General features: G+C 41.7%; 3 protein-coding genes across 6 annotated transcripts; 2 read left to right on the top strand and 1 right to left on the bottom strand.

Moving 5' to 3' along the window:
• The first annotated feature begins 453 nt into the window (after positions 1-453).
• LOC133526144 (COX assembly mitochondrial protein homolog) lies at positions 454-1,190 on the top strand. Its single transcript, XM_061862627.1, has 2 exons — positions 454-752; positions 835-1,190. The coding sequence occupies exons 1-2, from the start codon at positions 695-697 to the stop codon at positions 1,131-1,133; spliced, it is 357 nt and encodes a 118-aa protein (XP_061718611.1). The 5' UTR covers positions 454-694; the 3' UTR covers positions 1,134-1,190.
• Positions 1,124-3,027, bottom strand: LOC133526140 (tRNA-splicing endonuclease subunit Sen2). Its single transcript, XM_061862621.1, has 3 exons — positions 2,178-3,027; positions 1,753-1,877; positions 1,124-1,321 (listed from the first exon to the last, which is right to left on the bottom strand). Exons 1-3 carry the CDS (start codon positions 2,995-2,997, stop codon positions 1,187-1,189), a joined length of 1,080 nt encoding a protein of 359 aa, XP_061718605.1. The 5' UTR covers positions 2,998-3,027; the 3' UTR covers positions 1,124-1,186.
• A 53-nt stretch (positions 3,028-3,080) lies between these two features.
• On the top strand, positions 3,081-16,124 carry LOC133526136 (V-type proton ATPase subunit H). 4 transcript variants are annotated; one of them, XM_061862614.1, is made up of 10 exons: positions 3,081-3,222; positions 3,493-3,516; positions 3,821-3,902; positions 3,979-4,156; positions 5,497-5,709; positions 7,521-7,703; positions 8,506-8,640; positions 8,912-9,097; positions 9,368-9,555; positions 11,350-12,964. In XM_061862614.1, the coding sequence occupies exons 1-10, from the start codon at positions 3,165-3,167 to the stop codon at positions 11,540-11,542; spliced, it is 1,440 nt and encodes a 479-aa protein (XP_061718598.1). In that variant the 5' UTR covers positions 3,081-3,164; the 3' UTR covers positions 11,543-12,964. The 4 variants fall into 4 exon arrangements, with proteins under 4 accessions (XP_061718598.1, XP_061718600.1, XP_061718599.1 ...); XM_061862617.1 differs by lacking the exons at positions 3,081-3,222; positions 3,493-3,516; positions 7,521-7,703 and adding exons at positions 3,547-3,736; positions 15,055-15,168; positions 15,610-16,124 and having other exon boundaries at positions 11,350-11,538; XM_061862616.1 differs by lacking the exon at positions 7,521-7,703.
• The last annotated feature ends 466 nt before the right edge of the window (positions 16,125-16,590 follow it).

The raw sequence follows: 16,590 nt of genomic DNA, 5'->3' as shown, positions 1-16,590 counted from the left end.
AACCAGACCACCATTTGTACCTTCATGTATTGTGTAATAAAGATTAAATAAATAAATATTCCGTGAAACGGAAAACGATTATCAGGGGGCCTATCGCAAAAACCGAAATTCGCAAATTACAGGGATCTTTCTCTTTTACTCTCACTGAGACGTAATTAGAGTGATAGAGAAAAATGCCCGCAATTGACGAATTACGATTTTCCCGGTAGCCGCCCAGGCCCGATATCGGAAAATGTGGCACTTTAGTAGGCTAGTATACTTAATTGCTAATGACATCCACACTTTATCAGGCATGATATCAGACCCGATCTCGGGCCCGAGAAATTATATTTTTCCGTTTCGCCAAATATCCCAAAATCGGGAATTTCGGGCCCGTTATCGGAAGTGTAAGTGTGTAGTAATTGGCGCTCTACTTTACTCTTTCGTGAATATGATGGCCCATAGTGTAGGGGAGCCATTACAACATTAATCTCGTCATTATGAGCGGATGGCCGTGTTGCCAATGCTCCAAATAAATTAAAAAAAATCTCGTCATAACCAGTGTCATATTAATGCCAATGTCATTGTTTTGTCAATATATACTTTTTGAGACTTATCTTCCCATACTCATACTTATCATAGTAATCGAAATAATAGTAAATAGCCCAACATTTAAGAATTCTGAATTACATGAAAGTTTGAAACTTACGTAATAATGACAGAGGAGAAGACAGTACTATCCAAAAAATTATCTGAAGGACCGCATGGATTAGGTTAGTTCAGGTTTACGTAAACTATTCATCCAATAGTAAAACGGAACTACCCATGTAAATTATAACATGTTTTATGCTTTAGGTGATCCTGACGATCGCAGCCTGAGAAAAGTGGAATTAGAAGTCATGATACCCAAATTAATGAGGGATAAGGCTAAAGCAGAGAAATGCATTAAAGAGGTTGCAGAATTTGAGAAATGTGGTAAAGAGGCATCCTTATTAATGGTTGTTAAGTGCCGGAAAGAAAACGCTGCTCTGAAGGACTGCCTCTCTAGTTGGTATCGCAATGACAGCTTTAGAACATTATGCACTGAAGAATATTTAAAAGAAAGAAGTGAATTTAGGAAAACTGGAATCAAAAAGTCGATAAGAAGGGCTTAATTATATTTTATTTGTAAGATAGCTGTTTAGTGTAAATATAAAACAAATGCATTTTAATCAATTTCATCATTTACTATGATTGGAATGTTCCTAGTAAGATGTATTTCCCGCACACTGTACTCCCTTAAACCTTCTGGCATATTTTGTGGATACACACTGGGCTCATCAACTTCTGCAATCAGTACTTCCTGAAAATATATTTTTAACATAGAAAAAATTAACAAAATGAGTAGAGAATAATACAGTCACATCTGAAAATATAGATACGAAAAATGTGCCACTAATATGTATACACTACCTTAATATATGGGCAATTAAGTTGTGTATACACATTTTTGGCACTTTTTTCGTATCGATATTTTCAGACGTGACCATACCATGTCATTAGATAAAGCCAGTTAGCATCAATATTCATAATTGTATTATTGCAAATAAAAATAAAATATATTTTAATCAGAGCCTCTCTACAGCATAGGACTAATTTATGTTTCTGATATACTAGCAGATTTGACTATAAATACTGACTGTACTTCAACATTTAGATTTTTACATACTTTATATTACACATCAGATTTAACATTAATCTGTATTAATTTTAATATAACATCTATGTATATACCTTTGTAGTAGTAGTGGCCATTCTCACATGTCCAAGAACTGACACAAAATCAAATTGGTCTTCTTTGCATTTTACTACTACTATGTAATCAGAATGCATTACACCAGGACCCTCTCTGTACAACACTGAAACCATCAAAAATAAATACAATGTGATGAGCCATTAGGGTGGAATCATATCTATCAGCATGCTGTTGGACCAAGCTAAATTGGCAGCGATTTTCATAGCCCAGAATGGTGCAAGTGTTATTTAAACATCATAATCTCATAGAAGTTTGATGTTTATAATAACACTTGCACCGCCTGGGCTATCAAAATAGCTTGGTCTAACTCCAGACAAAATGCAGCTCAATGCTGATAAATATGATTCCACCCTTAATGGATAAATTCAGTAGCTACCAGTTTAACTACAATACAAAAGCCTACCATAGTCTCCACCAAATTTGATTCCTGATTTGACAATGTAGCCCTTAGATCTAAAGTAATGATAGACAACATATTTGGGGACAAACTTCTTGTCCATCTTTGTGAACAAATTCCAGCATTCCTCTATTGTGAGCATCTTGTCACCACTGCCTATAACTTGTAAACAACCAAGACCATAAGAAAGGAAGAAAGCCTCTTGCAAACTCAGCATTAGCTTTTCTTGAAGCTTTATATTATTTATGCAGCATTTCGGTTTCAAATTTTCAATATAATTACCCTCTTCAGTATCACTGTCGGGGACAATAGCTACCAATTCTTGGTCACTATGTGGCTCAAAGTTATCGAAATGCCCCTGCTCACTGTCAAAAGCATCATTACTAGCACTATTACTATCATCACTAGACACCAAGTCTATTACATCTTTATTGCCAATTTTTCGGCTGTCATGCTTTATCTTACTGATCAGCCCATCCATGTCTGTTAGTAATTTGTCTACAACAGATTTCCCATGGTTATCAGCAAACTTTTTATACCAAAAGTTCCGTTTGAGAAACTGTCGTTTGCGCATAATTTGGCTATAGGCACTATGAGCTGCTCTTGGCTTGGAGCGCGAAACAGAGCCCTTGCCAAAACACCCCATGTGATACAGCAAAGCCATTTCATCTGGCGATCTCACCTCGACATTAAATCCATTGTAATATCCAGTAAATACTATCCGCATCGAGCTATCCACCGGAAAACGGGCAGATTCCACTGCGATAGACAGCACGTTATTTGGGTCATTACTCTGACATTCGTCTTGTGTTGGTAAAGAAGTCATGACAATACAATAGAACTGGCCGGTTCCCAAATTTATTTAAAGTCGTATGTGTCACGCCAGCAAGTTCAAACGCAAATTTCATGTATCAGTCAGTTTTTTGATAGTTTCGGTATTATTATGCACTTATAAATCTTTGGCAACACTTATACGGTTTCGAAATTGTTGAAATGTCTGAACCAAATAGACCCAGGAAACCTGATTCTGATAATGTTGAAGAATATCAGTGTAAGTACATTTTATTTTAAACACGGACCAATACCGCTAATAAGCTAAGTGGCTAAATCCAATCCAAACGACCTTGTTATATTTATCTTATAGTATTTGACTTTGACAGTAAATTTGACTTTTACTGAGTAGCATAGAGAATAGGTTTCAATTTATTGATTCCTAAACGCAACGAAATGACATTTTAACTTTTTTTCATATTGCATGCTCTGTTTCACTTCCCAAGGTAGACAACATAAAAAGTTATATATTTGTCTCTTTTTTTCTCAGCATGGAGAGTATACAACAAAGAAGGTAAGAAAATATATGTTTTCGCACTATACTAACATCACTCTATGTAGTCACAAGACCACTCAGCTGAGCCTGTCGTCTTTACTTGTATTTAGGATTTATTGAATTCTTTGATCTTTATTCCAATTATTATTGGCTTGGTCATAATTCTATGATATCCTAGCCAAAATGGCTAACATCAACGAGGAAAATGTTAGTAAGCTTATTGGCGAAGAGAATATCGGTAAGTTCCTGCCTATTGTACTTTAATTTGCTAGGACCAGTTTAATGGAAAAGATTATGTGATTACCACTCCCTTGTTTTGCAGATATGATCGCCGCCACCAGCGTCCTGCAGCTAAGGGCCAGTGAAATCCGTCAAACGGATATAAAATGGCAGTCTTATTTGCAGTAAGTAAAACTAAATGATTGCAGATTAATCCATAGAAGTGCTTTTAGTATTAGGTAAATGTGAGGTACATTTTAGATCACAGATGATCACGCAGCGAGATCACGACTTCGTGTCAGCCCTAGACCATGGCAAGAAGGACCTCCCTGATAAGAACCCTGAGGAGTGCTGCTCAGTTTTTGTCAACTTGCTCACCCATGTCAGCAAGGACCACACTATTCAGTACATTCTGGTCATGATTGATGATATCCTGTCTGTAAGTATTTTTTGCATTGTATTATTAATAGGTATGTTTTTCTACAAGTTAGAACCATCCACTTACTTTTTCTTTCTGAGAGAAAGATTAGACTATTTTGTTGTGGTATATGGATGTCACAAAATTAAGTTTTGTATTTATTGTAATTGTTACCCGTCTATAGTTAAAAGACAGGCTTTAGGTAAAGCTTAAATTCATATACTACATTGTTTTTTTTTTTATTTACTTTCAGAAATAGTATGGTACATTTTAAACTTATGTTAGGTTCGCCAAACTTACGTTTAACGGCGAAATGAGGCACTCATTTTCAACATTAGTACCTTAATCTAAATTATATGATTAACTTATAATACTAAGGTTAATAAATAATTATATCATATTACCACAGTATAAGTTGTTGTAGTATATTTATAGTTCTTTTACCTATCCTATTTATTTATTCAGTCATTATATTTTGCGTGACAACACCGAATGCAACTTATTATTGTACAGAAATATTCTCAATGCAGTAGCTAAAGCAGTTGTCGGCTCGGCTCGTATTTGGAGGCTTTTCAAAAGTACCAATAGGAGCGCTCCACATATCTTGTATTGCGACCAATTAGAGACATCTAAATTTAAACCACCTTTTGTACTGATCAAATATTGCAAATCACTCCATCATCCTCCATACTATCAACAACCACTTTCTACATTTAACTGTTTTGGCAAGAACCCTTGTAAACCAGCATTTTTGGGTTATATCAGTCAACTACAAAATTAAATCTATTTATTTGAGTCGTTGTGGTCCTGACCTGCATGGCGGCTATAACATACTTCATGACAAGAATGTAACTGATAAAAAAAAATATTTTCTGTTCTATTCATATAAATTAACATTAAAGATTTCATCTAAAGGGGAGAAGCTTTCCAGATATATTTTCGTACATTGACCCTCCTGTTGCTATCTCTATTGCACGCGCATAATTATAATGCTGTCAAACTCGCACAGTGACATTGACAACCGGCATCAGGCACTGAACAGTATATAATTATTTGTTAGCAATAGAGATAGCAACAGACAGTTCAATGTACGAAAATCTATCTAGAAAGCGTCTCTGCTTTAATAAATGGTGTGATGTGCAAGTTGACGTTAATTAAAAGTTATAGTAAGAAGACTAGACAAAAAAAAAGAAATATTGTCATTAGGTGGACACACAGAGCGAGCCACCTTGTCCGAGGCACGTCTACACTGGCCGTTTTGTGCCCGAGAAAATTGCCTCGCGCGTATGCTCGCTGTGTGTACTCGCCTATTCATCATCCTTGGCATACTCATGAAATTTGGTGAAAATAAATAATTTCAGGAAAACAAGAACCGAGTGAAGATTTTCCGCGAACACAACAAGTCAGGGCAAGTCTGGCAACCTTTCCTGAATCTGCTGAACCGCCAAGATGAGTTTGTGCAGCACATGACTGCCCGCATTATTGCAAAGCTGGCCTGCTGGCACCCGCAGCTTATGGACAAGAGTGACCTCAACTTCTACTTGACCTGGCTGAAGGAACAGCTCAAACAGAATGTAAGTTACTAATTTAATTGAGCCTTGTAAACTATGTTGATAATTTCCGGATACTTACTATAAAAATAATGTTTGAGTTTGTATTTTGTTTTCATAGTTAACAATTGGACCCGGGTACGTCCTTAAACTACGTCCAAAAGAGAGGTATGGGTATTGTGAATGTCATCTCGCTTTGTGTGGTAGGGCACAGCCAGTGGATGTCATTCCAGTTCTAGAGCAGAGCCCAACTGGGCAAGTACCTCAACCTTACAGAAAACAGCAGCCAAATAACACTAGACCCTACTCATAGTGTTGTGTTCCTGCCGGCGAGTAAGGTTGCCAGAGCTCAACGAGGGTGGGAGGGGTTTAGGGTCGGCAACGCGCATGTAACTCCTCTGGAGTTGCAGGCGTACATAGGCTACGGAGACTGCTTACCATCAGGCGGGCCGTATGCTTGTTTGCCACCGACGTAGTATTAAAAAAAATAAAAAAATAACAATATTATATATATGAACTGAAGATTCCACCAATGCAGAGTTTACTGAAACTTTGTGAACATTTTATATTTGAAGAACACACTTTAAAATTACTTTGCAGGTTGCATGTCATATTGGACACAAAACTTATAATAGTTGAAATCAAATATATTGGGTAATTTAATTTAAGTTGAGCACATTACCACTTAGAAATTAACAACTGCAGTACACTAACTGTTATTTATAAGTAACTGGAAATTATAAACAGAGTTTATAAAGTCTATGATTTCTATGCATGATTGCATCAAATAATTTGTGATATATTTTTTATTGAATTATACAGTGACACGTCATTTTGTCGATAACATCATTGCTTGGCTGTTCTGTTAACTGCTAGCATGAAATTTATAGCACCTACACTTCACTGAACAGTTTTTATTAGGGTTCCGTAGCCAAATGGCCAAAAACGGAACCCTTATAGATTCGTCATGTCCGTCTGTCTGTCCGATTATGTCACCGCCATTTATGTACGTCATTTATGGTACGGAACCGTCGTTTCAATACGTCATTTATGGTACGGAACCCTTCATGGGCGAGTCCGACTCGCACTTGGCCGCTTTTTATTTTGACATGCACTTGCACCTGTTTGTTTTGTTTACAAGGAAACAAATTCATATTTACAAATTATTATACAAACTATGACCCATTCCACAAGAGCTTGTAACTTATAATAGTAACGGAAATGTCTATCATACTTCCATTATTGAAAAGGAACTCCCATTTGTTTTTCAAGTTACAACCCTTATTTTGATCTGTTGACTCTGTTGTACTGTTTCTATGTTCAATACTTCCTGTGTAGTTTGTCAAATATATTAAAATTACTAACAGAATATCCTGTAGAATGTCTAGATCTTTGATAAATAAACAGATTTTTACTTCTATTAGATAAGAGATAAGTAGATTAAACACTACACAGAACACGTTACCAAATCACCTAGATATTTAATAATATTAACATACTTTGTACTACTTTAGTACGGAGCTGTGCATCTTCATCAAAGCTGCAGTAACATCTTAACAGACTTTATTTCTTAAACATATATTTTAATCATTGTGAAAAACTGCAGTTTACAAAGTTAAGGTGCGTCCAGATATTGCAAAAACGCCATTTGCGTAGAATTTGCGAAAGGATCGCTAGCTGATCTAAATGCACCTTTGTAGCAGAAAATCATGATGTTAAAATATATTCGTAAATAAAGTCATTAATTCAGAGCAGTTAACAAGTCGTGTTCATCGCGTATCATCGCCGGGGCAATCGCATGTGCACTGTTACTGAGAGGTTTGTTTTCTGGTAAGGCGGAGAAAATGTCTGCCGAGTTAGCGCATGCCGAGCAGGTTATGTTGGCTCACGAGAAACCGATTGTGGACAAACACAAACACAAGGACAAGGCCCCCGAAGCCCAGGGCAAATACCACAGCCTTTACACCTCCTTCGACGACCTTGCGCCGCTCGAGGACTTGCCCCCGGGCTCCAAGAAGGTACTCTGTGTAGCCGCGGCTCTCAAGAGTGTGTAACAACGATGCTAACCTGGTTTTAAAGCTGTTACTAATGTATTAATCTTTCTTGTGTTCATTAATCGTTTAAGGCCTGCTTTCTTAACCAACTGTAAGTAGAGTGTTGTGTGTATAGTATACTGTATACGCGTGAGCTTCAGACTTTCTGTAAATAATAAACGCAAATAGATGGTATATTTCTAATTTGCACAACAAATAGATGTTAAACCGGCGCTTTCTCGCCGCAGCGCATGACAGTAAATTTCGCTCAACTGGTCAAATTAACTATCAGTGTGCTGGTTATCGTAAAACTGAAACAAAAACCTATTTATGAAAAAACTGTTGTAAATTGAGGTATAATTAATAATATCATGTTTCGTCCTTATTTGTAGGATTTTCTTATTAAAAGTTCGGCATTTTTGTAATATGGGCGCCTTCGTTGTGATAAAAACGCTATTTTGACTGTGCAGCTCCAAATTACTACAAAATAATTTACGATGGGGTTTTGGTTCCCGTGTTTCTATTTGTTGCATAGATTTAATGTGAAGCTTAAAGCACAATAAGCTTAGTTTATTAAAAGACGCATACGAATAACTCAGCATTACATTAGACATCGCTTTTTAGCCATATCCGTGATCCAGTTAAATTAACGCGTATTCAATTACGTACCAGTACCTCTCTTATCAAAATAAGCTTAAATCAATATCATTCCAAGAAATACGTGTTGACTTCGCTGGTCTTTTGAACTCTCAGCATATACTAAGGCTAATAGACGCGTGTTTTTCAGCACATCGACTACATCCAGTCGGTGGCGCGCTGCCTGCAGATGATGCTCCGCGTCGACGAGTACCGCTTCGCGTTCCTCTCCGTCGACGGCATCTCCACGCTGCTGTCCATCCTCGCGTCCCGGGTCAACTTCCAGGTATTGTTAATGTATTTATACAAATGTATCACACTTAAACTTTGGCTGTAGCTCGTTGCCAATGGTATCAGCGTCGACACAGTAAACGAAGTGGTCGTAACCCTTAGGCTGCGTTTCTACCAGAGATGTGCGAGGATGTGTAGCGTAAAATATTGTTTGCATAACGCGAGAAAGCTAATAAAGCCGGATCTATTGAGAACTCTAAGACGCAAAAGACTGTTGAAAACGGTATGTGATGATATGCATCGAATGATTTATTTCTGTTTCTCAGGTCCAATACCAGCTGGTGTTCTGCCTGTGGGTGCTGACTTTTAACCCGCTGTTGGCTGAGAAGATGAACAAGTTCAACGCCATCCCCATCCTCGCCGACATCCTGAGCGACTCCGTCAAGGAGAAGGTCACGCGCATCGTGCTGGCCGTGTTCCGCAACCTCATCGAGAAGCCCGAGGACGGCCAGGTATGACCCTAGCCACAACACTTCTTCTATACAACCCGCTGTAAAAAACGAACAAGGTCCACGCCGACATCCTGAGCGACTCCGTCAAGGAGAAGGTTACGCGCATAGCCATTATTAGGTTTAAACCGTTTTGATAACATTTTATGTTACGACTTTTATGTTTAGCTTTTGTATTCCTTTAATATAGTTGAAGTCAATTGATCTTCAAAAAATCGTCAAGTACGCCACAGAAAAAGACGATGCATGTATTCATTGATGTAATTTGTCCAGGTGGCAAAGGAGCACTGCATCGCCATGGTGCAATGTAAAGTCCTGAAGCAACTGGCGATCCTGGAGCAGAAGCGCTCCGACGACGAGGACATCATGAACGACGTGGACTTCCTGAACAACCGCCTGCAGGCCTCCGTGCAGGACCTGAGCTCCTTCGACCAGTACGCTACTGAAGTCAAGAGTGGACGGTGAGTGCTATTTAACCTAAAATGGTGGCGCGAATATTCGGTACTGAAAATGTAATTTGTTGTTACGCTGGTTCCCTGGCAGAGAGGGCGGTGTCTTATATGGGATGCAACCTGTGTGAGTACATTTGCTGCATCCCATCTAGGACACACTGCTAAGTCGGCAGGCTCACCACAAGGGGCTGACTCGGTTTGGATAAGGCGAAGCCGAAGCTTACCGAGGCCGGCCGAAGTGACACGACGAGCCGCCGCCCGCCCCCCAAACCGATCGAATTATGTAAACAAACGAGACGTAAAGGTTTTCTTCCGCTCCAATTGTCTATTGACTAGGTGGGTTTATATTCCTGTACGTAGGTACTTGGACACTTAAAGAGCCATTATTGAATGTAAGTTATTGATTTTATAGCAGCATATATTGTTCATTCTATAATTGGAAAATAGACGAGAAAAATAAAATAAACGTGAATTATTTGTGTCCAATTGCATGTTGGTTAACATTCACAAATTCAGTGTAAATAATCAATCTCCTCTGTTGTTGTGACGCAGGTAGTGCCATAGTCTTTCCGAAATAGTTCTTTTAATAAAAAAAATTTCATATATTTCTTAATACCTTCACTAAAATTTTAAGAAATTACTGTAAAACATCATTATTACGCAATTTACATTCGTAAACTTGCTTTACAAAATTGCAATATATGAGGTATTACATCCGGTTCTCTAAATTATGGCCGAATATTATTTTGCCGAATTTCATTTCCCGACCAATTATTCACATAATTTCATTTCGCCGAATGATCAAGTAACTCAACATAATGATTCATATTATTTCCCTCCCCCCGCGGGTTACTCACGTTGTTGTGGTGGAGGGGCTAACCTAACAGTTAGCAACTGTATTTTTGGACAACAACTTTAAAATACACTTTTTAAAACGCAATGTTTTAGGTAGCAGAATGACTTTGCAAGTCTAATACGAAACATAAAAAGTTTATTTTTTAATCTAACATCGTTCGATGCAAAAAAAGTCGTTTCTGGCGCTCTTCGGGCGCTACCGCGGCACGCTCGCTTCGGCTTCGCTCGCTCGGCTTCGCGCGCTGGTCGCAGTTTACCTAACACGCTCCTCCCTGCTTCGCCTTTCGTCGCACCTATCTTATTTCTGTTAAATGACTAGACGTTATCATATTAATTTTTTTAGCCAAATGAATGATTTGGCTAAGGCGAAAGAAATGTATTCCAAATGTTGCATGTCATAATAATAATCTACCTACTAAACAATAATTCTACTAAGTAAAACGTTGTCTTAATGAAAGTTTGCCGAATTTTGGTTGCCAAAGTAAATCGTATGTGAAAAGTTAGTTGGCAAGTGAAATTCGGTCGACAAAACTTCGGCGAAAAGGCAGAACACCATACGCAGCAGGTGGGTGACACCTAATTACCAGATTATTATATGCAAAACTGTAACCTTATTTACTCATTTTCTTTCATCTTTTGGGTATTAGAACCTTTTATTATTTATTTGTAGAAACTAATACTTACCCCTGCATAGCACATACATCAATGGCATTTTGAACGTTCCGTTATCGCTATGCTAACCGAACTGAGTGTTCGCCAAAAGCTCGTCAATCTGCTGTTGCGGGGCCAGGTAATTTGAATCGGGGCGGAGCGTAGCGTGGCTGTTCTGTATGATAATACTATTACTTATCGTGTGATATGGGTGACATGACATGATTCAAACACACAATGAGTAACCATAATTTATACCATTGTATTCGGTAGCGTATAGAGACAATCTTTTTTCAGATTGGAATGGTCGCCTGTGCACAAATCCGCCAAGTTCTGGCGCGAGAACGCGGCGCGCCTCAACGAGCGCGGCCAGGAGCTGCTGCGCACGCTGGTGCACCTGCTGGAGCGCAGCCAGGACCCCGTGGTGCTCGCCGTCGCCTGCTACGACGTGGGCGAGTACGTGCGCCACTACCCCAGGGGCAAGCAGTGAGTACAGTACAACAGTGAGTACAGTCCTGGCGCGAGGACGCGGCGCGCCTCAACGAGCGCGGCCAGGAGCTGCTGCGCACGCTGGTGCACCTGCTGGAGCGCAGCCAGGACCCCGTGGTGCTCGCCGTCGCCTGCTACGACGTGGGCGAGTACGTGCGCCACTACCCCAGGGGCAAGCAGTGAGTACAGTACAACAGTGAGTACAGTCCTGGCGCGAGGACGCGGCGCGCCTCAACGAGCGCGGCCAGGAGCTGCTGCGCACGCTGGTGCACCTGCTGGAGCGCAGCCAGGACCCCGTGGTGCTCGCCGTCGCCTGCTACGACGTGGGCGAGTACGTGCGCCACTACCCCAGGGGCAAGCAGTGAGTACAGTACAACAGTGAGTACAGTCCTGGCGCGAGGACGCGGCGCGCCTCAACGAGCGCGGCCAGGAGCTGCTGCGCACGCTGGTGCACCTGCTGGAGCGCAGCCAGGACCCCGTGGTGCTCGCCGTCGCCTGCTACGACGTGGGCGAGTACGTGCGCCACTACCCCAGGGGCAAGCAGTGAGTACAGTACAACAGTGAGTACAGTCCTGGCGCGAGGACGCGGCGCGCCTCAACGAGCGCGGCCAGGAGCTGCTGCGCACGCTGGTGCACCTGCTGGAGCGCAGCCAGGACCCCGTGGTGCTCGCCGTCGCCTGCTACGACGTGGGCGAGTACGTGCGCCACTACCCCAGGGGCAAGCAGTGAGTACAGTCCTGGCGCGAGGACGCGGCGCGCCTCAACGAGCGCGGCCAGGAGCTGCTGCGCACGCTGGTGCACCTGCTGGAGCGCAGCCAGGACCCCGTGGTGCTCGCCGTCGCCTGCTACGACGTGGGCGAGTACGTGCGCCACTACCCCAGGGGCAAGCAGTGAGTACAGTACAACAGTGAGTACAGTCCTGGCGCGAGGACGCGGCGCGCCTCAACGAGCGCGGCCAGGAGCTGCTGCGCACGCTGGTGCACCTGCTGGAGCGCAGCCAGGACCCCGTGGTGCTCGCCGTCGCCTGCTACGACGTGGGCGAGTACGTGCGCCACTACCCCAGGGGCAAGCAGTGAGTACAGTACAACAGTGAGTACAGTCCTGGCGCGAGGACGCGGCGCGCCTCAACGAGCGCGGCCAGGAGCTGCTGCGCACGCTGGTGCACCTGCTGGAGCGCAGCCAGGACCCCGTGGTGCTCGCCGTCGCCTGCTACGACGTGGGCGAGTACGTGCGCCACTACCCCAGGGGCAAGCAGTGAGTACAGTACAACAGTGAGTACAGTCCTGGCGCGAGGACGCGGCGCGCCTCAACGAGCGCGGCCAGGAGCTGCTGCGCACGCTGGTGCACCTGCTGGAGCGCAGCCAGGACCCCGTGGTGCTCGCCGTCGCCTGCTACGACGTGGGCGAGTACGTGCGCCACTACCCCAGGGGCAAGCAGTGAGTACACCATCGAGGCAGGTCGCCATGTCACAAGGGACAACTGTGTAACTATTGAGCATATTAGTTACTTGATAGGGGTCACATAGTCCGTCGCTTATCATCATACGCGCCTTATGCTGAGGGCCAGATCTAGGGTAGAGCGAGTGGAGCGGCCGCTCTAGGCGCCAAATGGTAGGGGGGCGCCAAAATGACAAATGTGAAAAAAAATAAGAGAAGAAAAATTTTGAGTGGCGCGGGCGCGCAAAATCGCGCGAAATGGCGGGGCGGGAGTGATTTCAGTTAACGTTAATCCATATAGCCCACGGTACAGAACCGACTTGCAGGAGATAAGATTTCGGATACGACAATGGTTAGTAGTGTCAAAGATGAACTGTAAAGTTGCACGGGTTGCACCACAACGCCACCATAGTGTTGGGGCCATGAAGAGGAGATTCTAGCCCTCGATAAACCGCATTATTCTCATTGCGACGCCGAAGGCCGAGCTGTAGGCAGATAAAGTTAGGACACGACCCAAAGGCTAAGTGTCTATCCGACGGTACAAAGACCTAAAGGCATTTCTTAGGCTACGCAAAAAATAAAAGCCGAATTCCCCATAAAGCCGAAGGCGCAGAGCGTCTCAGCGAGGCGCGATTTTGTCTGAGCCAAAGGAGCGCAAGCATGATGGTGAGCGAGCTTTGAAGCCCTAGGAAACCGAAGGGCGCGTTCCACATAGTGGCAAAATATCGAAATGAGCATCCTGAGACTGAAGGCTGAGTTACTGCACATGAACGCACCCCACAGGAAAGCTTCAGCCTTTGGTTCAATTCCAAGCTCTGCTTTCCCAACTCTGGCCTTCGGCCTTACACGGGTATACGCGCCGAGGCCGGACACTTTGGACTTTCGGACCTGGATCGTTTTTGAGTTTTCGGAAAAAGACGACTAAGTAAAAAGATGTACAAATGCTGTGATGGCCCCTTTGTTTGTTGGATATATCAAAGTAACAGCCTCCGTTCAGGGCAACCTAATATTGGACGCGACGGACATGTAAGTACGAAACCTAGTACTGAACATGGCCCGCCATGCTATTGGCCTGTTTTTATTATTTATATTAAACTGCAATAAAATTTGGCTACAAAAGTTAAACCAAGGGCGCCAAAACTCAAACTCGCTCTACCCTGATCAAGTGCTCGGGCCGACGCTGCTTATGCTTATTTATGATAAATTTGGGTTAACTATCACTGTTTTTATTAGAAATCTTAGAAGTAGTATTATAGTTGTTTAAAACACTCGTTGCACATGAACGCGTAGGGTCCTGTTGGGCACTATAAAATCTAAGACAATTTCGTGCTTTGAATTTGACAAGTAAACAGGATGGCGCTGTACAGCTCCATACATTTTGTGGCATAGATGGTAGGATCCATTAGATGTGCTATACGCGTGCGCCCGTGAGGGACAGTACATACGAAATGCGACGAAATTAAAAACACGTTTTAATATTCCTGATAACATACCAAAAACAAACTTCGTAATTTGGTCGGGTTATTTGTTGCCCACCGTAAACCATACTAAAATTTACGGTTAGGAATAAAAAAAATTAGACTGTGACAAAGACAAACGGTTCGGTCATCTCCCGGCTCTACCATTTCATCTTTATAGTTATTGTACCTCTAGAGTCAGACCAAGATAAGTTTGCAGCTATTTTGAAAGCCTATAGACGGTAACTGTGATTGTTAAAATTTGACTTGTGACAAGTCAGTCACCGCAAAACATATGCTGCAAAACAGCGCCATCTGTTTTGGATGTCGAATTAAGGGACACGATTTTTTCTTAGACTCTACTACAATCTTGGCTCTCTGTCACACGTACCTGCGACGAGCGGTTTTCTATCCCCTTTTTAATTGCTTCGCGTGCAGCGAGTACTAATTCAACTATAGTTTCCTCACGCACTTCGATCGCAGCATGGATTTATACATTTTAAATTTAGCAGTGTATTGTAGGACGAGCAGGTGTCCGCAACCTTTTCGACAGGAAGCGGGCCGTTTTAATGTATGTAATATGTCCGAGTCTCACGAAGTTTTGTTATTAATATTTGCAGTGTGATCGAGACACTTGGCGGTAAACAGCGTGTGATGCACCTGCTCAGCCACGAGGACCCCAACGTGCGGTACGAGGCGCTCCTCGCCGTGCAAAAACTTATGGTGCACAACTGGTACGTTATATTAATACCTATTCATAACATTATTTGGAGTCTTATTTAACCTTTGGTATGCTTAGGAGCAGATCTGCTCAATATATATTCAAGCAAATTCAACTTAAACATGAAGATGTCATGATTGCTAAATAAATGGCAAATTTTTGACAGGCGCATACGAAAGGTTAACCCTCCAACTCTTAGTACATTGAAATTTCAAAAAACCTTAACCACTACGCATTTTTGCTATTCCCGAACTCTGAAATCATGGAATCTGTGGTCGCGAAAATGAGAATTCTCTACTGTTTACGCCAGGGCCTGAGGTTATTTTTCTGTCGATACGGGATCGCAATGGTGAACGTTGAGGGATGAAACAGCCCTGTCTGAGCAATATAGAACAGAGGTACTTGCTCAACATAAAACAAAATCCTTAACTAATGGCCATTATTTTATTTCTAGGGAGTACCTCGGCAAGCAGCTCGAAAAGGAACAAATCGACAAGCAGGCGGGCACTGTTGTCGGAGCTAAGGCTTAAGCAATATCTATATTTAAAGCTTTGTTGTTATCGAGTATATGTAGATTACGGGTTTCTATTCCTGTTACAAATGTACTGTAATGTTACGCGGTTGAGTGTGACCATGAATACATTTTACACGCCCTAAACTTGTAAATAAGTCCCAATTGATGTTACCTAATTTCAAATAGTAGCAGAGTATTATTGTTCAGTCAATATTTTAAAAGCAAATTGATTTATTTATTGTCCTACAGTTGTTTTTAAACGTAAGAAAGTCTAATGATTGTCAATATCCACATTCCTATTTATGATTGTTATATAAAAACGATTTATTAATGTATGCTTCAAGAAAAAATACTGTTATAATTAATAAAAGTAATAAAGTGTTAGAAATTACGTAGCAACTTAAAGTTGTTGAGAGCTACGACAGTATTGTGAATAAATTAAATAAATAGCGCAAGTAGAGTTTCATTTCTAGAGTTAACAGCTGAGTATACGTTCTATTTCACTGTTCCTTAATTAATCCATAATGGCTAAACAATAGATCTATTTGCACTTGCAGAGTGTGGGAGTGTTATTTTAAACATCGTAATTTCATAGAAGTTTGACTTTTTGATAACACTTCCACACATTATGTTATCAAACACGGTGCCGAGTTAGTTTAGCTTGACGCCTGACTGTACCTCTTTTTTATTTTTCTGACATGTCTCGTGTGTTTTTCAATTAAAAAAACACGTCAAGATTGTTTACCCTCTTTCTTATATATATATATATATGTATATATATATATATATATATTATATAGCAAGGACTATGGAAGGTAGAGGCAAGGAACAGAATCTCCATAGGCAGAACTGTTGCAAAAGTGTCCTGCTGTCAGCTATAAATAATAATTCCAAATCTCTCTAGAGTAGCTAAGAACCTAG

Source organism: Cydia pomonella, chromosome 16, assembly GCF_033807575.1.
Source record: "Cydia pomonella isolate Wapato2018A chromosome 16, ilCydPomo1, whole genome shotgun sequence".
Classification (NCBI taxonomy): Eukaryota; Metazoa; Arthropoda; class Insecta; order Lepidoptera; family Tortricidae; genus Cydia; species Cydia pomonella.
Note: the sequence above shows the minus strand (reverse complement) of the source record. Positions and strands in the feature narration are given on the sequence as shown.

Coding starts and splice junctions, on each gene's coding strand:
- LOC133526144 (XM_061862627.1), top strand. CDS start 695: ATGACAGAGGAGAAGACAGTACTATCCAAAAAATTATCTGAAGGACCG. Junction 753..834: donor TGAAGGACCGCATGGATTAG/GTTAGTTCAGGT, acceptor TTTATGCTTTAG/GTGATCCTGACGATCGCAGC.
- LOC133526140 (XM_061862621.1), bottom strand. CDS start 2,997: ATGACTTCTTTACCAACACAAGACGAATGTCAGAGTAATGACCCAAAT. Junction 1,878..2,177: donor CAAATTTGGTGGAGACTATG/GTAGGCTTTTGT, acceptor TGATGGTTTCAG/TGTTGTACAGAGAGGGTCCT. Junction 1,322..1,752: donor TGGCCACTACTACTACAAAG/GTATATACATAG, acceptor ATATATTTTCAG/GAAGTACTGATTGCAGAAGT.
- LOC133526136 (XM_061862614.1), top strand. CDS start 3,165: ATGTCTGAACCAAATAGACCCAGGAAACCTGATTCTGATAATGTTGAA. Junction 3,903..3,978: donor AAATGGCAGTCTTATTTGCA/GTAAGTAAAACT, acceptor GGTACATTTTAG/ATCACAGATGATCACGCAGC. Junction 9,556..11,349: donor ACTGAAGTCAAGAGTGGACG/GTGAGTGCTATT, acceptor ATCTTTTTTCAG/ATTGGAATGGTCGCCTGTGC.